The sequence below is a fragment of the Castor canadensis genome, chromosome 9 (assembly GCF_047511655.1).
Source record: "Castor canadensis chromosome 9, mCasCan1.hap1v2, whole genome shotgun sequence".
Classification (NCBI taxonomy): Eukaryota; Metazoa; Chordata; class Mammalia; order Rodentia; family Castoridae; genus Castor; species Castor canadensis.
In genome coordinates, this window is record NC_133394.1 from 123,665,069 (window position 1) to 123,687,094 (window position 22,026).

General features: G+C 40.7%; 1 protein-coding gene across 2 annotated transcripts; it reads left to right on the forward strand.

Moving 5' to 3' along the window:
• The first annotated feature begins 8,130 nt into the window (after positions 1-8,130).
• On the forward strand, positions 8,131-21,398 carry Tlr6 (toll like receptor 6). Of its 2 annotated transcripts, none has more exons than XM_074042455.1 (2): positions 8,131-8,268; positions 18,451-21,398. In XM_074042455.1, exon 2 carries the CDS (start codon positions 18,515-18,517, stop codon positions 20,903-20,905), a length of 2,391 nt encoding a protein of 796 aa, XP_073898556.1. In that variant the 5' UTR covers positions 8,131-8,268; positions 18,451-18,514; the 3' UTR covers positions 20,906-21,398. The 2 variants fall into 2 exon arrangements, with proteins under 2 accessions (XP_073898556.1, XP_073898557.1); XM_074042456.1 differs by lacking the exon at positions 8,131-8,268 and adding an exon at positions 9,128-9,400.
• The last annotated feature ends 628 nt before the right edge of the window (positions 21,399-22,026 follow it).

Below are 22,026 nucleotides of genomic sequence, written 5' to 3' on the forward strand. Positions count from 1 at the left end.
CCGGAGGGCGGGCGGGCGGGCCGAGCTGCCCCGCCCCGCGCCGCCGAAGACCCCGCCCGCCTGCGCTCCGCCCCGCCCCTCTGGGGAGTGCGCGGGGGGCGCCCGCACCCCATCTGCGGTCCGCCGGGCCGGCGGCCGCCCCACCGTCCTGGGAAACTTTGCTGGTCCCAGCTCCGTGCCAGCGGGGACAGCCCCAGCCGTGCGCCCGGCCCGGCACGGGTTTCGGGGTTCGCCGGATCCCTTTCCTTCCTTTCAAAGGCGCCCGGAAAGCCCTGCGGTTTGATCGGGAGGCGTCGATCTGCCGGACTTTGTCATTCCCCATCTGCGCCCAACGGAATTCCCAGACTGTTGGTGGGAGTGAGGTGTGATTTAAAAAACAAACAAAAAATTAAAAACGTCACGCACTTGCCAGTTTGGAAGAGTGGGTCAAAACCCGAACGTACATCTGCGTTTGGGCCGGGAAACCCACATTGCTCCTAAGTAAACGAACGAGCAAGCGTGTGTTTATTGTAGCTATTCACGCCGGGAAAACCGCTAGCACTGCGACCGTCCCCCGGCGCGGGGTTGGGGAGGGGAAGGGTTGTCACTTCAACAGCCGATTTGCTGCAGCCTTTAAGATGATCGCCTACCGACAAGGAAGCAAGGCCGTCCTACTCTGTGGCCCTGGGGAGCAGGGAAGCTTCCAAAGAGTGTGCGCAGTATGGGCTAGTTTTGTGAACATTTTTGTGTACATGTTTTATGTAGAAGTCGGGAAATATAATTTGGAAACAGGGATTGTTTCTGAGCGATGTGTTTAAGGCAAATTTTCTTTGTCTCCCACTCTACATTCTTTGAAAAGTATAAATTCAAAATAATAGCCTAACTCACTATCATTTTTAACAGTATACAGATTCTAGTATACGTTTGCTAAGTTATATAAACACGTATGCGTAGTGTTTTGTTTGCTTTTTAAAAAAAGGACAAGATAGTGATATATTTTATAACTTTTCCTACTTACATATTATAATCATCTTTCCAGGCCAATACAGATAATTAAGAACATTCTTAATTAATTGTGTGTGTGTTTATATCACAATTTATTTAATCATTCACCTATTGATGGATAAGCATTTGATTTCCAGTTCCTTCCTTATATTTTCCATATGAAATAAAAAAGTTTAAGCTAGTGACTATTTCCTATGTTTATATTCTGAAAAAAAACCTGGGAACTTGGTGACATGGGTAGACTTTGCTTTAAATTGAGATCAGCGTTTGAGTTGGGTGGGAACTCAGAACCCCTCATGGACCTCGTTTTTCCACCTCTACAGTAGAATAGAGAAGGATGCTTTGCACCTTCTCTTCCAGGTCTGAAACAATGGCTTCTCAAATTACTTTCCAGGTGTAGCAAGTGTGTTTCTCAGTACCTTAGACACAAACATCCCTGCCAAGACTTCTGAGACAGCCAGCAGTCTGCTGCCTCCCTCACCGCCAAGGGCAACAGCCCAATCCCACATTCCCCTCTTAAAGGGCTGCTTTCCTTTTTCTCCTTTGACTCAAACACCACCCCCTATCCTGCAAAGAATATCAACCAAATAATCCTAGCAACAAGGCTGATTTTGTTTGTGTGTTTGTTTTGAGGCCTGGTCCCACTATGTAGCCTAGGTGGGTCTCAAACTCACCATCCTCCTGCCTCAGTCTCCTAAATGCTGGAATTACAGCCATGAGCAACATTCCCTGAACAAATGATGCTCTTTTACTTAAATATAGCTGCTTCCAAGCCTACTGGGTTTTATTTCAGAAATTTCACTTTCTTGCAACTTAAAAAATTTAAATTTAGCTTTAAGTACTATGGATTGTTTTAAACATAGAAAAGTATAGAGTAACATGACAAATACTATTCATGTTAAAAAAAAGTAGAGAATACTACGATGATGGTTGGATAGAACAAATTCTAAGTTTTGCAGATTCGTTTTAGAACCCTCTTTTTTTTTTTTCTTTTATTATTCATATGTGCATACAAGGCTTGGGTCATTTCTCCCCCCTGCCCCCACCCCCTCCCTTACCACCCACTCCACCCCCTCCCTCTCCCCCCCACCCCCTCAATACCCAGCAGAAACTATTTTGCCCTTATTTCTAATTTTGTTGTAGAGAGAGTATGAGCAATAATAGGAAGGAACAAGGGTTTTTGCTTAGAACCCTCTTTTGAAAGAACAAAATGTCATAGGTATTTTGGAAAGCCTGTTCCTTCCTTGAAGTTCACCCTTGTCCTGGAGCATAGTATGTTTACTGCTTATATATTCTCATCTATAAATGTGTAAAGAATGGTTTTTCAGTGATTTAGATTTTCATTAGTAACATCTTGTGCACCTGTTTATTCATTTTGTTTTTGAGAATCACTCATGTTCATACAGGTAGCTCTAGGACAGGCATTTTAATGTCTTTTTAGGACTCCATTCTATGCCACGATTTAGCCATTCTAGTCCATGGACCTTTAGTGTGTTTCATATTCATTGAATTATAGGTAAAGCTACAGCTGGCCATCTTTGTTTATATTTTCTTGTATCCCAGGCTAGACATGGAAGAGCTGGATCACCTTTACATTGCCCAATTGCCCTTCAGTGTGGTTCCACCATTTATTCAACAGAACTTTTAGAAACGTGTACTGTGTACTGAGTAATGCTTTAGGTACTGGGAATACATTAAGGAGCAAAGTAGTCTGTCCCTCAAGATCTAACTAATATGTCAGGTGGAGGGATAAAGAAGGTTTTGGAACCTATTGGAGCTAAAGAATGATGGATAAGAACATCTGTGGTCAAGAACGGCCTTGCTGATCAAGTAGCATTTCAATGTAGTCTTGAGGAAGCCAGAGAACAAAGAGAACAATGCTGATATCTGGGGACAGTCTCAGGGAGAGGGAGAATGGTTGGTGCACTTACAGATAGGCCAGGTGGCCAATGTGGCTGACACAGAGGAAGGATGGGGAAGGGTGGAAGATGAGGCCAGAGAGGCCAGAAAGTCTGAGATGGGACAGACCAGGCAGTGTTCTGCAAACCACAGTAAGGATCTGTAGTTTGAGTGAGAAGAGACTCCTCCCAGCTTTTGAGTTGGAGTGTACCATGATTCTGGGGTCTAAGTCTAGTTGTTTGGGATAGAGTGAGGTTGAATGGGTAGAGAAAAGTGTAGAGACACAGAGACTAGTAAGGAGGCATTGCAGTTGTCTAAGTGGGATGACATTGGCTTTGATCACTATGGGAATAGAGGAGAGCATAGAGGTGTTTTGTTTGTGGATGTATTTCAAAGAAAACAAAATTTGCTTGTAGATTGGATGTAGACTTTAAGCAAAAGAGAAGGGAGTTCTCTTCCCTAAGGACTTTGGCCTGAGTTCCTGAGAGAATGGAAGCACCTTGTGTCCATGGGTTGTCGATGGGTTTTCAATGGGTTGACACGAGGAAGAAAGCAAAACGGGCAGTTTTGGAGTCCAAGTAGGGAGGGTTCAAATGTTTGGTTCCCAACAAGAATAAGTTGGCAAGTGTTGGATTTGAGAGTTGGGAGTTCAGGGAAGTCCCTGAATTACTGGAGAAGGTAATTGGGCATTAGCAGCAAACACATGGTTCTGATGCCGTGGGCCAGGATGAAAGCATGTAGAGCTAAAAAAGAGAATAAGCCCAAGACCAAGTCCTGGGTGTTTCATGTCAGAGAGATCAGGTAGACCCAGGAAGAGACTGGGAAGGAATGTCAGTGAGTCTGCAGGAAATTAGGGTAGGCTTCAAGTAGTCAAGTCTAAAAACTTTTCAGGATCTTTCAACCGTGTAAATTGAGAAGCGCTCGTTGGATCTGGCAGTGTGGCAGTCACTGAGTGGTGGGAAAGGAAAGACACCTGATTGGAGTGGATGTAAGAGAATGGGAGGACAGAGACTGAAACAACAAGGAATTCTAGTGTAAAGAGGAGCACGGAGGAGGAGGAGGCAGTGAGTCAAAGGAAAGGATTGGTTTTTTTTTTTTTTGTAAAGATGGGAGAAATTGCAGTGTTATACACAGATTGGAAATACTGCATTAGAACAGAGAAATGTTGTCATAGAGAGAGGACTACTGCTAGAGTAGACAAACCAGAAGTGAATTCAGGGAGGAGAGACTGGCCCTTGACAGTTCACCCAGGACAGAGGAAAGTGCAGGTAGAACAGGTACATGTAGGCTGGTAGAGTTTTGGAGAAGGATGTGACATCTTTGTGAAAAGATGAAGCATCATCAGCTGAGAATGAGGAAGGGAAAGAAATGTTGGACGTATAAGACAGAGGATGTATAAGACCTGAAGTAGAGAGCGGAGAGGGAGGGGCAGGAAGGATGGAAGGAAGGTTGGGAGGATTCCTGCTTCTCCTTGACAATGGGACTCAGCCTTGCAGTCCAAGTGAGACAAGCAGCATGAGGGTAGATATTTTCTCCAGTTTGGTTCAGCCACTCAGGCTCAGTGTCATGCAGTAGAGACGTGGACTTGACCTGGGTTGAGGAGAAAGGTAGCTGAGGGAATACACAGGAGTGAATGAAGGGATGGGCCTTGATGTCACAGGCCTGCAACAGTGAGGCTGGGGAATTGTTGGCATCAAGGAGGAAGACTTGGAGGTGGAGCTCAGGTGATGGACTGGGTACAGCTATTGGCAATAACAGAAATAGGATATATTCAGGGACAGTCTGCATAGCTATTGAAATCACCAGAATTACGAAAGGGGTGGCAGAGAACTTGGATGGTGAGCAGTGCTAAAGTACTTCGTGAAGTGCTGGGGCTCAACAGATGACTGCAGCCAGAAGGACTAGGTTTCAGGGGTTGGTTTCAAGTGTTGCAGGGAGCCACTGTGACCCAGAAGTAGCAGTCAGAGTCAAACACACCTACATCACCTCCAGCCTGATGTGTGTCAGGGCAGTTGAGAAAACACACCACTAGAGGGAGCTGTGCTCAGGCTACAGGGCAAATCTCATCCTCACTGGGTTAGAACAAAATCAAAGGAGTTGCTGTTTAAATAGAGCTGATGCCTGACTCCACTCAGACTACTTAAATCAGACTTTGGCAGATATGAGAGCTCCTGTTTCTTAACATTCTGATCAACAACTGGTATCAACAGATTACTTTTTATCAATTTCAGGGTTACACAGTTGTGCGTCCTGTTTGTCTTAATTTGAATTTTCTCACATTCTGGGGAGGATGCATACTTTTTCTTTCCTGTGTGTGACCTATTTCTACTGCCTTCTCTGTTCTTGTTGCTTATGTCTTTGGCTCATTTTCCCCCATTGGGCTTCTCAGTCCATCCTCATATTGTTTTGTTGAAAAACTACACAATGCGTTGTTGATCCATCCCTGTATGTGCTGCAGATGTCTTCTTCCAGTGTGTGGCTTGTCTTTTTTTCTATCGGCAGTAAATTGTAGCTTTAATATCAATATTTAATATACAAGTCATCAGTCTTACCCTTGTGGCTTGTGCATTTTATGATATTGACAGTTGTCACATTACTCATTTCAAAACTGTGGGTAGACACTAATATTTATTAACTTTCTGGAAAAAGATAAAGGCTATTTTTAGAAGAGTAAAAGTCATCAAAGCAATATTTTGCCTTTGTATTGGGACAGTATGTTAGCTTGCCTTAGGCATGTTATTTTACTTTTACTACTGACTTAAAAAAAAAAAAAGTAAAGTAACACATGAAGCCAAGCATGGTGGTTCACACTTGTAATCCCAGTACTCAAAAAGCTGAAGCAGGAGGATTGTGAGTTCGAGGCCAGCCTGGGGTACATAATGAGATGTGGTCTCAAAAAAAAAAAGAGTAACACATGTACATAGTAAAAAAAATACACATATAAAAACAGGACAAAGGGGCATAAAATGGTGAATGAAAACCTCGCTCAGTTCTTTCGTGAAAGGTAAGTTTCTTAAATATCCTGTGAGAAAAAAGATTCTTTTGGATATGTCAGCATATGTGTGTGGGGCCTGGTATTCATTTCCTGTGGCTCCATAAAGGATCATCATAAACTGCGTGGCTTAAATGACAGCTATCGTTCTCTCACAGTTCTGGAGGTCAGAAGTCCAAACTCAAGGTGTTTCAGGGCAGTGCTGTCTCTAGTGTCTGGTGGCCTTCCTTGCTGTGACTGCAAAACACCGGTTTCTGCCTCTGTTTCAAATGACTCACTTCTCTGTGTCTCTAGAACCCAGCATGGTATAACACTGAGCACAGAGAACTGGGCTGGACGGCTAGAGTTCAAACCCCAGCCCACCACTGAGCCGCAGTGCAAATGTGTACCTTTACCTTTGTGCCTCTGCCCAGTGTTAGGGAGGGATAATAAAAACACTTATCTCCTAGCACCTTTATGAGGTTAGGTGAGTTAATACTAGTAAAGTTCTCAGAACAGTGCCTGGCCCAGATAACCTGGGCACTGCTGGCTCCTGCCTGTAATCCTAGCTACTAAGGAGACAGAGATCAGGAGGATCGCGGTTCAAAGCCAGCCCTGGCAAATAGTTCAGGAGACCCTATCTTGAAAACACACATCACAAAAAAAAGGGTTGGCAGAGGGGCTCAAGTGATAAGAGCACCTGCCTAGCAAGTGTGAGGTCCTGAGATCAAACCCCAGTGTGGCAAAAAAAAAAAAAAAAAAAAAAAAGAAGATAACCTATGTTATGTGTGACAGGCCAGATTCTGCACTTAATACCGTATCTTGCAATCCTTCTTTTTCAGCTACAAAAACACGCATAGAATCTCAAAGTCCTTACTATCATTCCTTCTGTATCAGTCATTACTCCAACCACTTTATTTTCATTTTATTCCCTAAAAATCCTAACAACCACTCCCATTCTGCAGATGAGCAAATGGAGTCTCGGTGAGGTCAGGCAACTTGTTCAAAGCCACACAGTTGGGAAGTGGCCCAGGGAGGACTTCAGCTTAGTGCTGTTTGTCTTACTGTGGTACGTTCTCCCGTACCACAAGCTGACTCTTGTGGGGTTTGTCTCCTTCTTAGGGACATTTCTCAGAATTATGACACCTCAACAAGAATAGTGTCCTCACTCCTGTATGTCAACATTATTATGCAATACCTGTGCCACGTGACCAAGCCTGCAGGGATGGATGTGTTTAAATGTGGTTTTTTTGTTTGTTTGTTTAAAGACTGAAGTTCCCTCATTTCTCTTCTGCCTGTTTCTCAAATCTGCCTTCCCTGTGTCCCACACACCAGCTGCTTTCTAGGGGTCACCTTTTTGCACCATCACTCCTGGCTCAACCTCCCCCGGCCTTAGAGTTCCTGTTGTGCTTGGTGAGTTATGGTGAAAAGGAAGACGCTGGTCTTTCCCTTTCTTGTGAAAGCAGAAGTGATTCTTACCCAGTCGTCAAATTTTATCATTGGCCAAATTGCATGCTCTTAGCTTGTGTTTTGTGAAGATGAGATGATGCCAGCCAGTGAGATTAATTACAGAACAATTATTTAGCTCCAGGGTTCAGTTCTTTACAGAATCCAAACAAGTGAGAAGTCTGGGAGCAATTCTCCTGCTTGTGTGAAGTAACTGCTTAACTATTCACCTTCTTTTCATTTCAACTCTTGTTGAGATCATCCTAAAATTATTCTAAATGGTCTTTAGAAAATTGACTTTTAACCAGGTGTAGTGGTTCACGCCTGTAATCCCAGCTATTTGGAAAGAAGAGGCAGGAGGATTTGAGTTTCAGGCTTGCTTAAAGCAAAGGTAAAGAGAAAAAAAATCAAAAACCCAGAACAAACAAGCAAACAAGCAAACACCCTAAGCTGAAAACAAAGCAAAACACAAAGGGCCGGGGACGTGCTTCAAGTGTTAGAGCACTTGCCTAACACATGCAAAGTCCTGGGTCTGATTCCTAATACCACCAAAAAAAAAAAAAAAAGAAAAAAAAAGGAAGAAAAAGGTAATAATTATTAACACTGGAGACAACGTAAAATTTAGGCTGCACACTCTCAAAGGTAAAACTCACCTTTGAAAACATTTTATTCGCTGAAATTTGCATAATCTCTTTGCTCATATGAATTTACACATTTGTTTTCGGGTTTAGTTTGTAGCCTTGAAAAGCCTGACATTTTTATGTAGGAGTAATTCCAGTCAGTGCCAACAGGTGGCACCAGGCCGCCTCCAAGGCCATTTCCTTCCATGTACAGGCTGGTGTTTGCCAGCACTTTTGTTCTGGTGACAGCTTCCCTAGGGAGCCCAGGCTGCCATGCACCACCGCGCCAGCCTTCAAGCACTTGTGCGCTTACAAATCGGTTTCCCTTCTTCCGAAAAAGAAATCTTGGTAAGTAAGAAAGCTTCTGTGAATGTTTCAAATTATGACAAAAGGGCTTCCAACAAGCAAGACAATGCTAAGGACCGAAATAGGAAATTGTTAGCATTTCTTTGAAATTTTTGCAAATCACTTTAAATGTTTTTTAGAAGTCGTGAATGTCCCTTGAATTGCAGAAGAACAAGCAGTGTGTCTTTCCGGCTGATATAAAACAACGAGAACTAGTTAAGGGACAAAAATCTAACTCGTTATTTAGGTCTTCTGGGCTGTCTGCGTCGTTCTCGTCACCTCTCTCTAGTTCATCGCTTTCATGTTTGCAGTGGCTTGTCACCGAGAAGCAGCAGTTTCTATCACGTTTCTTTTTTTTCTTTATCACGTTTATTTTTTTCGTAGACAAGTGTGTTTGTTCCTCCTGGCACGCGGTACTGTAATCAGTTATTGGTCTGTCACTAATTCATAAGCTTTTTGCAAGGAGGGGTTATGTCACTCCTGCTCAAATTCGTACCCCCAGCACCAGGCACCTAGCATGGTGCCTGCCCAAAGTAGAGGAAGTGACAGGAACCAATCTTCATAACTTTGAGTCACCACAGTGCTAGCACCTGTGCTCACACTTGCTCCTGCAGGTCATGACAGGTCACCTGACTGACCCAGGAAACACTGTTCTCTGGAATATTGTCGACTGGATTCTGAATTCTTTCCTGCACTTGCCTCATTTAGTGCTAATCTGGGTGTCTCTTCTTTCTTGTGGTTTTAGTTTTTATCAGTTCCCTCCCCCATTTGCTTAAAAATAGGGTTTATGTCAACCGTTCTTTTTTCTTTCCCTGTTCATTAAAGAAACACCTTTAACCTACTGTCTCTTTTTACTTACTTTAAAAAAATGATGATCTCTTGAATTGTCCACACTCATCTTTCCTTTTTCTTTTCTTTTTTTGTAATATGAAATTCGTGGCTGGTTCAGTGTCTACCCTAGGAACTGCTGGAGGGGTGAACACCCCGCCTGAGCTTTATTTGTGTGTTTGTGGCAGGGTGCCACAGGCTATTGCCTCTGTTCCAGTCCCCTGAACACAGACACCAGGGTGCGAGGGGGACCTGAGCACAGGTCCTCACTCTGAGTGTCTGTGTTGAAGAAATTCCTCCTCTCTCTGTAAGTATTCATATTCCGAACAATACAAGCATGTTTTAAAAACTATTTGTACATTAGCTGTACCTAAAGACAACTCTTACGTTATTTTAAGGTAACATTTTGAGATGACAAAAGATGTACAAAATTAGAAATTTTAGAAATATTTGAGAGTATAGGAAAGAAAAGTAAATATCTGATTCAGAGATACTTCACTGAAGGACAGTCGTGACAGAGATTCAGTCACTTCTATCACTAGCATTTTCTGCATTTTCTTCGCATTCTTTCCCCTCGGTTTTGTGTGTGCCAGGTTGAAATCATACTTATAAAATGAGAGCCACACTCTATATACAATTGGTATTCTTTTATTCACTAACATCATAGTGCAGGTTTTTTTCAACATGCAGTTACTTAAGACTGCGTGTTAACCTGTGGATGTGCTGTAATTGACTGGAACATTTTCTATACCAGGCATTTTGGGTTTTTTTTCATTTTCATGGTCACGACATGCTCAGAGTCATGTTTTTGTGTGTACCTCTGATTATCCTTTTGCATATTTCTGGAAGTGAAATTACTAAAATAAAGGAGGCATATTTCAAATGAATTTATAAAAACTACCAAATTACCCTTAAGAACTGTCATACTAATTTTTCATTCCTGCCTAAGTAGTAAATGAGATTCCTTGTTTCAGTTTCCACCTACTAACATTGGATATTGTATTTCTGAATTTTCCCTATATGCTAAGTGAAAAAAGTCATACTTTTTAAAAATCTTTTTTTTTTTTTTGGTGGTACTGGGGTTTGAACTCATGCTCGCTAGGTAAGCGCTCTACCACTCGAGCACTTAAAAAAATCTTTTAAGAAACAAAAATTCTCATTTGACTTACTTTTATCTTTAATGCTTAAAAATCTTAAAATAAATTATAGAAATACTGACAGTTTATTCTTAAATACTTTATTCTGTATATATCAAAAAGTCACGTATTCCAGTATAGCAAAATAATATTACCAACAGTAACATTTATTTCTTAACAGCATCTAATGCTTACTGCATCTCCCCTCCCCCAACTCAAATATCTTTTCCACTGGGGAGGGAAGGGGGGGGTCTGTCTAAATCAAGTTCTAATTTCAGTCAGGAGTTTCACTTAGATGTCATGTGTAAGTTCGTTTTAGTATACATTTTTATTCTTGGTGAGATTGGACACTATTCATATTATAGGTTGTTGATATTTTTGTAAATAATCTGAATAAATAATATGCTCTACTTAATTTTGAATGTTAAAAACTTGATTAATACAGGTAAAAGCCACGAAGAAGACAAAACCCTTTATGATCTGACCACGTAGAGGTAGTTGCTGTCAGTATTTTGTATATATCTTATTGATTTTCCCACGAGTATGTGTACATGTTTACTTTGGTAAAATAAACCAATTTTCATCATTTACATACAGGTAGTGAGCATTTTTTTCTAGAATTAGGTCTTTATTATTATTATTTTGGTGCTGAGCTCAAACTCAGGGCCTGGTGCATGCTAGGCAAGTGCTCTGCCTCTGAGCCACACCTCCTACACCTATTTCCAAAGGCCACTCAATATTTAATTATGTGGAGATCCTATAATTTATTTGACAACCTGGTTTTAGGGACAATTAGATTTCTATTTCAAAACATAATTTCTTTGTCCTGGCCACTTTATTGTACCCTCTAACTGGTGCTAAGTTTTCCAGTTGTTTCTCTTGGATTTTCTATATTTACAAGCATAAAATCTAAAAACTAAACTCATTTTATTTTTTTATTTCAATATTTTTTTCCTGTTGTTTCCCCTCTTTACTACAGTGGCTACAACTTCTAGAAAGAACTATGTTAAAATGTTGAAGCGCTCAGGCATCCTTGGAGCTGACTTTAACAGCTATGCCTTGAGTTAGGATTTTGGTTGCAGGTAGATATTTGAGATGGTCTTTATCAAGTTTTCAAAGTGTCTCTTAATTATCTAGTTTACTTTTTAAATTTTACTTTTGATTTTTTATGCATTCATAATATGAGGGGATTTCATTGTGATGATTCCATGCATATATACAGTGTATTTTAAATAAGTTCACCTCCATTATAGTCCCCTTCTTCTCAGTATTCCTTCCTTTCCTCCTCTCAAATACGTTCATTTTTTATGAAAGATGAGTGCCAAATTTTATTAAGTAAAGTTTTCAAATTTATTTTATTAGCATAAATTAATTATACAAAGGGGGGTTTATGGTGATATTTACAACTTGCATATAATGCACTTTGATAAAATCCACCCCATCTGTGTTACTCTTTCTAACTCCTCTCCCTCAAGTGAAGTTTTAATACCCCTGGGGCTGCTCACCTGTTCTTCGCCTTTGACGTACTGAGGTATTATTGCCAGAGATCTGCTAATAATGACTATCATTTACAATCCCAGAAACATTCTAATTATTCATTTGGATTATTCCTTAAGGACACACACAGCTAGATTGATTGGAGCTTCTTCATTCCAAGCTTTGGACCCCCTGCCATGATTGGAATTTATCTGTTTTACTTGTGTTTTCCAATAATTACTCTTAATTTTATCGTATAGATATTTAAACTTATATTTTTCTACCAACATCTTGAATTAGTTGGTACCTATAGCTTCCTCTCAGTCAGGCAAAGATTTCAATATGCCTTTTGGTGCACTTTCTCCCTCTCTTCCACCATCTACCAATTCCTTGACACACTTTGGCAGTTTAAGTTCCAAAGTTAAAAATTCTGTCATCAGTTTTTATTGGTGCTTGGCAGTAAATTTTACTACTTTTCTTTTGCTAAGAATTTATTACTCTCTCCTGTTTTAGGGGGATTTAGTTTCTTTTTTCAGAGGATAAAGTCCATTCTCTGGGAATTTAAATAGAGATCTGTCTTCTATGTCTTTTACCTTTAATTTTTTTTTCCCCATCTTTTCTTTTTCTGTAGTCTCCCATTCTGAATTTTGGGGAAATTCGTTTCCTTGGTCTTCTATCTGACTAACTTTCTCAGCAGTGCTGTTTTGTAGTTCAAACACATCCAATGAGTTTTTCGTTTCAATAACTAAGTTTTTCATTTTCACAAGATCTACTCCACTGTCTTTTTTTAGAACCTCTTTCTGAGGATGTTGATCTTTTACAAATGCCTGTTCTGCTCTTTTATCTGTTTCTTTGGATGTTAGCCTCCCTTATGTCTTGAACATGACTCCTGTCCACCCTGGTGTTGCTCTCTGCAGTGTCATGCTTCTTGATTATGTAAACCAAATGATGTTTAAGGATCTTTGTAAAAGTGCTTGGGTCATTCTGTTTTCACAACCTGATTGTTGAGAGAGTGGATCAAACCAGTAGTTCTACTGCTGCCATAACAAATTACCACAAACTCAGTGACTTAAAAAAAAAAAGAACATTCATTATCTTAAAGTTCTGTGGAGTGGAAGTCTGACACCTGTCTTGTTGGACCAAGATCAATGGGTGGACCTGAATTCTTTCTGGAGGCTTGGGGAGAATTTATTTGCTTGCCTTTGAGTTTTTGGAGACAGCCCACCTTCCTTGGCTCATGGCCTTTGCTGTGGTTTGAATGTTATCTCCCAGAATTCATGAATTGGAAAGTTGATCCCCAGTCACAAGTGACTGATACTTGGAGGTGGTGCTTTTGATAGCACCCTCATGAATTGATTAATCTATGGACTAATGGACTATTAAGGGGATGGTTTGTTGTGAGAGTGAGCTCTCTCTGGAAAGCTTGTTCTGTCTTGTCATGTGATACCCTGCATCACCTGAGGACTTTGCAGAGTCCTCACCAGTAAAAAGGCCCTCACCCTTGGACTTCTCAGCCTTCAGAATTGCAAGAAATATGTTTCTTTTCTTTATAAATTACCCAGTCTCAGGTATTTTGTCATAGCAACAAGAAAGAAGACTAACACAGCCCCCTTCCTCCATCTCCAAAGCCAGTACTGGTAGGTCAAATTCTTCTCCTATCCCATTAATTCTGGTCTCCTCTTCTGCCTCTCTCTTCCACTTTTTTTTTCCTGATAGTATGGTGTATTTTCAAGTGCTTGTGAGTTTTCATGGGTGTTTTGGTGGCCAATTGGAGAGGATGTATGACAGGAGTGGTGAGGAGCTTTCACCAGAAGACACCTTTTTATAGCAAAGATTCCCCAAGGGAGAAGAGTTTTTACTCTCCCCAAGAGTGGTTGGTTCTAACCTCACTCATCTCTTGATGATTGCACTGTTTCCAATACCCATCCTATGATGAGGAACAGTGGATGCTTTTGTAAATAAAATTGAACAACAGCAGTGAAAATCTGTTCTCAACGATTCTGAAACTCAGGCCCACTTAGGAAATGCTGTTGCCTGCTTTTGTCCCTCAGGCTCTGTTCTGTGCCAAACAGCTTGAAAGAGGTTAGCAGTTCCAACTGTGTGTCCTCATCACAATCGTGGGATCTGTGGGTCCAAGCACCTGCCTGTCTCCACACCTCACATACAAAATCTTGTTCGCTTAGCACTGTTGTCGTCAGTATCAGTGTCTAGACTCCGTTGTGATGCAGGAAGGGAGCTTCTGGACCCCGAGGCTGTGGTTTTCCCTTAAAGACCACAGCTTTAGCCTTCTGAGTTCTTCCATGTACTCTTTTCTTCAATAAAAATATTTTTGAGACAGGGTCTCACTGTGTAGCCTAGGCTGGCTTCAAACTCACAAGCTTCCTGTCTCAGCCTCCTGAGCACTAGGATTACAGGCATACATCACTACACCAGCATCTTCCATGTACTTTTAAATAGATCTCTGTCTTCTCCCATTCTGTCAGTGTGTTAGCTGTAGGAACTTGATAGTCTCAGATTATTGATGCTAAATCCTGACTCTTTGAATTTGTGGCTTCTGGTCTAATATTTATTGGAAAATACCTATCCACTTTTATGGGACTTGTGTCAAAAGATGAGATCTGGTGACACAAAATAAATCCCTGGCATTAAAAAGAGTAGAGTGTACATGTCATCGCTATGATCTAAGTGTTCATTGGTATTTCCAGATTCATATGTTGGATTCTAATGAGCCATGGGATGGTGTTAGGAGAGGGGACCACTGGATAGTGATTAAGCCACGACGGCAGGAAGTCAGGATGCCACTGTGAGAATTCAGCTGGCCATGGAGGCTTGTCTTGTATTATGGGTTGTAGACAGTGTCTTGCTGGCTTTTGTTCCATGTATGGTCTCACAGACACTTTAATGCACAGTTCAGAGACTGAATGGTATAAACGTCTATGTTTCTGGAACTGGGTCATAGTTTGCTCTTTTGTACAATTTTAGTTCCACCCTTCTATCCCATTCCCAGACATGAGCTCTTTGGCCTTTTATGGCCATATCACTCCTTCGTCAGACAAAAGTACAACAGTTTATCTTGTATTACTTGCATCTCTTGATGTGATTCCATGGACTTTGGTATCATTTCTGCCAGGCCAGCTATAGCTAGCATTTTTTTTTTGATGAGTTTTTTTAACTCTACTACTTGAGCCACATCTCCAGTCCATTTTGCTGTGATTATTTTATAGATGGGGGTCTCATAAACTATTTGCTTGGGTTGGCCTAGAAAAATAATCCTCTGAATTTCAGCCTTCCAAGTAGCTGGGATTATAGGTGTGAACCACAGGCACCAGGGTACCTGGTCAGGTCCAATTCATGGAGGTAAATAAAGGGAGACATGAATTTGGTCTCATTGCATCTTCATAAAAAAATGTATTTCCTGGCATATTCCACAGAGCTTTATCCATCAAGCCCCAGGTGGATCAGCATCCTAACAGGCCTCGGCATCTCATCAACCACCTTCCTACCCATCCTGTCCCTCTCATGTTGCCTTGGCCAGAGTTGAGGATCTGAAAGTTAAGTCCACTGTCAGCACTGTCCTGCAGTGCCCGGTTGGAGGTCTTCTTGGGCTCAACTAAACATTTATACTCATAGCCCCAAACAGACCACACTTGGCAGCTCCCAAGTTCATACGTAGTCATTTTTACAATAAGTAATGGTGTGTGGTAATACACCTGCCATTCTTGTTTTATCAGATATTCAGAACAGAGCTAGAAAGTCAACTCAGATTCATGGAGAAGGAGAGAAAGGGCTTTGTTAGCCCTTCAGCCATGAGCAGTCACCAATTGCAACAAGTGGATGAGTTTAGTGCCACATTAGAACGGGTATAGACTCCTGAGTATGTCTTACCGTTTCTGTGATTGGCTCCTTGTCCTTTTGTACAATTTTAGACTATCATGATGGATGGGCTAAAAATTTTGGGTGGGCATAGAAGGACTGTCCCATTAGAAAGAACAAACCATTTTTAGAGTACAATGGAAAGATACCATGGTCATATAGCCAACTTCTAAGACAGTTGATTTAAAATCTTTGCCAAACAAACACAATGTCTATGCTTCTTCTGGGACCATTTCTATTAATTGAATTTAAAATTAATGGACTGTATTTTTTAGAGAAGTTTCAGGTTAATGGAAAAATTGAGCAACTAGTACAGATAGTTCCCATATATCCCCCTCTCTGCCACTGTATTATAACGGTTTTCCCTGTTATAACATCTGGCATTTGTGTTGTATATTTGTTGCCATTGATAAAATAACATTGATTTGTTATTTTAAACTAAAGTTCGTGCTTTACTTTAGAATCCAGTCTTTGTGTTGGATAGTTCTACAGTTTTTGACAAATGTATCATGTCGTGTATCTAGCATTACATCATCAGATAAAATAATTTGATTGCTCTGAAAATCCCAGTGCTTCACTGCTGCACTCTCCCTCCTTCCTTTCCCTCCCCTGCCCCAAACTTTTGGTAACCCCTGATCTTTTTGCTCTATCTTTAGTTTCACCTTTTCCACATTGTCATCTAGTTGGAATGATACAGTATATAGCCTTTTAGACGGGCTTCTTAGTACTATGCACTTAAGGTTCTTCCATGTCTTGTCATGGCTTGATAGCTCATTTCTTTTTAGTTTTGAATAATATTTCATCATGTTAACATATAGATTTGTTTATCTTTTCACCTACTGAAAGACAGCTTGTTGCTTCCAGTTTGGGGCAGCAATGAATAAAGCTTCTACATTCACATACAGGCTTTTGTGTAGACATAAGTTTTCAGTTCATTTGGGTGAATACCTAGGAGTGTGACTGCTGGATCCTATGGTAAGACCATGCTTAGCTTTGTAAGAAACTGATAGATTGTCTTGCAAAATGACTGTACCATTTTTCATTCTCACTAACAGTGAATGACAGTCCTTGTTGCTCTATGTCCTCTCCAGTGTTTAACCTTTTCTTTCTTTCTTTTGTTTTGTTTTTTTTGTGGTGCTGAGGACCAAACCTAGGACCTCACATATGCTAGGCAAGTGTTCTATCATCGAGCTCTAGCCCCAGCCCAACGGTCTTGAATTTTAGCCTTTTTGATGGGTGTGTAATGGAGTCTCATTTATTATTTTAAGTTACAATTCCCTGAGGAAATATGATGTTAATAACATTTTCATTTGTGTATTTGCTATTTGCATATCCTTTTTGGTGAGGTGTCTCTTCATCTCTTTTGTCATTTTTAGTCATGCTCTTTATTTTTTTATCGTGCAGTTCAAGAGTTCTTCCTATATTTTAGATACAAGCCCTTAATCACATATGTATTTTACAAATAACCTACAGCTTATCTTTCACTCTTTTTGTGTGTGTGTGTGTGTGGTACCGGGGATTGAACTCAGGGCCTCATGAATGCGAGGCAAACACTAAACCACTGAGCTATATCCCCAGCCCTCACTCTTTTAAAAGTATTTGCAAAGCAGAAAATTGTAACAAAGTTAAACTTGACAGGCTTTTCTTTAGATTATGTTTCTGATGTGATATCTAAAAAGTCAGCAGCAGATAACCAGCCACCTACATTTGCTCCCGTGCCATGTTCTAGAAGATTATAATTTTGCAACTTACATTTAGGTCTATATCCATTCTGAACTATTTTCTTTGTGCAAATTGTAAGGTTTGTGTCTAGATTTGTCTTGTTCTTCTTCGAACTTTCTCTTTCTCTTCCTTTTCTGTGTATGTGATTTTTAGTTGTTCCAGCATCATTTGTTAAGTACGTGATTCTTTCACCATTGAATTACCTTTTCCCCACTGTCAAATCAGTTGACTATATGTTTGTGTGTTTATTTCTGAACTCTCTTTTCTGGTCCATAGATCTATTAGTCTATTCTTTTGATATTACACTGTCTTGACCACGAAAATAAAATCTTGATGTTGGATAGTGTCATTTCTCTGACTTTGTTCTTTAATTACTTTTTCCTCACTTTTTTTGTTTCTGTGCTATTAGGGTTTTTTTTTTTTTCCAGACAGCCATTTTGAATATTATAGTGAGGCAATTCTAGAAATTAGGTTCTCCCTCCCATTTCCAGGGTTTGCTATTGCTCATTGTAGGTTGTAATTATTTATTTGTTTAGTGATTTTCCTAAACTACTTTTGTAAAGACTATGTGTTATCTGTGGACGCTGAATTTTCTGTTGGTTCAGCAGTCAAGTAGTGAATTGAGATTTCTGCTTTCATAAAGCCTAAACTTTCAGCCCAAGGTGAAAGTTTAGAATTTCCCTAGGTGTGCTCTGAACATGTGTCTTGCTGTGGGCAAATGTGTGGATGGACTCCTTGTATACTCCCTGGTATGCTCAAAGCTCCCAACCCTTTTTCTCCCATGTGTCTCCTTTCCTAGTCTCTTCCTTTCCTGGCTTTTTGGTGTATCTGCTGTTTGTCCATATGTCACCTGTGGCCCCAGGTGACTGCAGCTAGTATATTTGTCTTTAAATGTTTTGAACAGATGCCACCCAGGAGTCTGAGATAGTTGCGAGGTGTGTGAAACAAATACAAGCCCCCAGTGAATTCTTTAGAGCAAAACACTTAGCCACAGTTCTTTTTGTCCCACCTGGCATCAGCAAACTGTATAAAATTAATGGGACAGTAATGACTGTGACAGTGAACGAAGAAACTGTTGAGACTTTAGTAAGTGGAAATTTGAAAGCACTCATCCAGTATTTATTCATCTTAATGTATTTTATATTTCTAGAACCTGGACTCAAATCAAAATGCTCTGAAGAACAAGAGGCACCTTTCCCGAGAGGCACTGCATCATGACCAGAGACAAAGAGCCTATTATCAGACATTTTCGTTTTGTTTGCATCGTGACCTTAATCATTGGAACCATAATCCAGTTCTCTGATGAAAGCACATTTGTAGTGGACATGTCAAAAAGGCATCTTACTCATGTTCCAAGAGACCTGCCACCAGCAACTAAAGTCTTGGATTTGTCTGAAAACTGTATATCTGACCTTCAGATCTCTGACATTAGCTTTTTGTTGGGGCTGGAAGTTTTAAGACTCTCCCATAATAGAATCCAGACACTTGATTTTAATGTTTTTAAGTTTAACCAGCATTTGGAGTATTTGGATTTATCTCACAATCAGTTGCAAAACATATCTTGCTACTCTGTCGTGAGTCTTCAGCATTTAGACCTCTCCTTCAATGACTTCAGCACACTGCCCGTCTGTATGGAATTTGGCAACCTGACACAGCTGAGTTTCTTAGGATTAAGTGCTACAAAATTCCATCAATTAGACCTACTCCCAACTGCTCACTTGCATCTAAATCACATTCTTCTGGACTTAGGAGGATATTATGTGAAAGAGGATGAGGCAGAAAGTCTTCAAATTCTGAATACAAAAATACTCCACCTTGTTTTTCGGCCAAATAGTTTATTCTCTGTCAAGGTGAACATATCAGTTAATACTTTCGGGTGCTTACAACTGACTAATATTAAATTAAATGATAAGAACTGTCAAGTTTTAATTACATTTTTATTAGAACTCACTAAAGGTCCAAACTTACTGAATCTTACCCTCAACCACATGGAAACAACTTGGAAATGCTTGGTTAGAGTTTTTCAATTCCTTTGGCCCAAACCTGTGGAATATCTCAATATTTACAATTTAACAATAGTTGAAAACATTGATGAAGAAGGTTTCACTTATTCTAAGACAGCGTTGAAAGCACTGAATATAGAACATGTTACAAATCAAGTTTTCATTTTTTCCCAGACAGCGTTATACACGGTGTTTTCTGAGATGAACATTGTGATGTTAACCATATCAGACACACCTTTTATTCACATGCTTTGTCCTCAGGCACCAAGCACATTTAAGTTTTTGAATTTTACCCAGAATGTATTCACAGACAGTGTTTTTCAAAATTGTTCCACTTTAGTGAGGTTGGAGACACTTATCTTACAAAAGAATGGATTAAAAAAGCTTTACAAAGTAGGGCTCATGACAGAACATATGCCATCTCTGAAAACCTTGGATGTCAGCTGGAATTCTCTGGACTCCCCTAGACATGAGGAAGACTGCACTTGGGCTGAGAGCATAGTAGTGTTGAATTTGTCGTCAAATGTGCTTACAGACTCTGTTTTCAGATGTCTACCTCCCAAGGTCAAGGTACTCGATCTTCACAATAACAGAATACAGAGCATTCCTAAACAAATCACGAAGCTAGAGTCTTTGCAAGAACTCAATGTTGCTTTCAATGCTTTAGGTGACCTTCCTGAGTGCGGCACCTTCAGCAGCCTTTCAGTGCTGATCATAGACCGTAACTCCATTTCCCACCCATCAGCTGACTTCTTTCAGAGCTGTCACAAGATTAGGTCAATAAAAGCGGGGGACAACCCATTTCAATGTACATGTGAGCTACGAGAATTTGTCAGGCGAATAGGCCAAGTATCAAGTGAAGTGGTAGAGGGCTGGCCTGGTTCTTACAAGTGTGAGTACCCAGAAAGCTACAAGGGAACCCCACTAAAGGACTTCCACATGTCTCCATTATCCTGCAACACAGCTCTGCTGATTGTTACCATTGGAGCCACCATGCTGGCGTTGACTGCTATTGTGACCTTTTTCTGCATCTACTTTGATCTACCCTGGTATCTCAGGATGGTGTGCCAGTGGACCCAGACCCGGCACAGGGCTAGGAATGTCCCCTTAGAGAAACTCCAAGGAAGTCTTCAATATCATGCCTTTATTTCATACAGTGAACATGATTCTGCCTGGGTGAAGAGTGAATTGGTACCTTGCTTAGAGAAAGAAAATATACGGATTTGCCTCCATGAGAGAAACTTTGTTCCTGGCAAGAGCATTGTGGAAAATATCATAAACTGCATTGAGAAGAGTTACAAGTCCATCTTCGTGTTGTCTCCCAACTTTGTCCAGAGTGAGTGGTGCCATTATGAACTCTACTTTGCTCACCACAATCTCTTCCATGAAGGGTCTAACAACTTGATCCTGATCTTGCTGGAACCCATCCCACAGAACAGCATTCCCAGCAAGTATCACAAGCTGAAAGCTCTCATGACACAGCGGACTTACCTGGAATGGCCCACAGAGAAGAACAAACGTGGACTTTTTTGGGCAAACATTAGAGCTGCTTTTAACATGAAATTAATACTAGACGTTGAGAACAATGACATGAAAAGTTAAAAAAAGTTGGGGAATTCAACTTAGGAAGCCATTATTAGTTGGACTCTGATGAACATTACAATTTTAAGTTATTTTCTGGAGGTGCTTCTGTTATGATTTGGGTATAAAATGTTCCCAGAGTCTCATGTGCTGAAGGCTTTGGGGACAAAGTTAGAGGTGCTATTGAGAGGTGACTACTGGGTCATGAGGGCACAAACAGCACCAGTGGATCAATCCACTGATAAGTTCGTACTGAATGGGCTGTAAGAGGTGGGGCTTAGTTGAAGGAAGTAGGTCACTGGTGCATGCCCTTGAAAAGCCTATCTTGTCCAGGCCCCTTTCTCTCTCTCTCTGCTTCCTGGCCACTAGAAGGTGAGCAGCCTTCTCTGCCACAACTCCTGGTGCCATGATTTTCTGCCTTGCCTCAGGTCCAAAGCAACGGAAGCAGCCAACCTTGAACTGAAACCTCTGAAACCATGAACCAAAATAAACCTGTTCTCCTTTGTTTATCTCAGATATTTTGTCAGTGATGCAAAGCTGACTAGCACAGCTTCCACTTTCTCCACATCTTTGGGAAAGGCTTAGTAAAAGCCTTGTTTCAACTGAGCTAGGGAATTAGGCCTGGGGTAGGGGGTGAAGGTGGTGTTCATTTTGCCAATTAGAGACGTTTAATCTCTTCTGATTTAACTGTTCACTCTCACATGACTGAATGATCACTCAGGGAAAGGTCCCTCTCTTGTTTCCTTTCCCAAATAGACTCTGTTTGAGCAGGATTCTGTGTGGTTTCATGCCAGCAGGAAGACAGTCACTCTCAGAATTGTACACGCTGGTCCTTAGAGTATCCTGTGGTCCTCATTGGTCTCTCGGTGAGCTTTATCATGTGGTCACCCTTGGGACTTTAGAAAAAATTTGACCACTTATGGAATATATGAAAGCATTTTTCCCCACATCTGAGTAATAGCTGATGACTATTTTGACCCTACTACACAAATATCTAATAACCAGTGGGGAGTCATGGCATAACAATGTATGTATACATAGAAAATATGGCCTTAATCATAAACTATTGAGGTGAAAGACATGGGTATCCTTGCTTGCCAAGGAAACTGAAAGCCAAATTTAGTGTAACTTGATATTGAATA

Coding starts and splice junctions, on each gene's coding strand:
- Tlr6 (XM_074042455.1), top strand. CDS start 18,515: ATGACCAGAGACAAAGAGCCTATTATCAGACATTTTCGTTTTGTTTGC.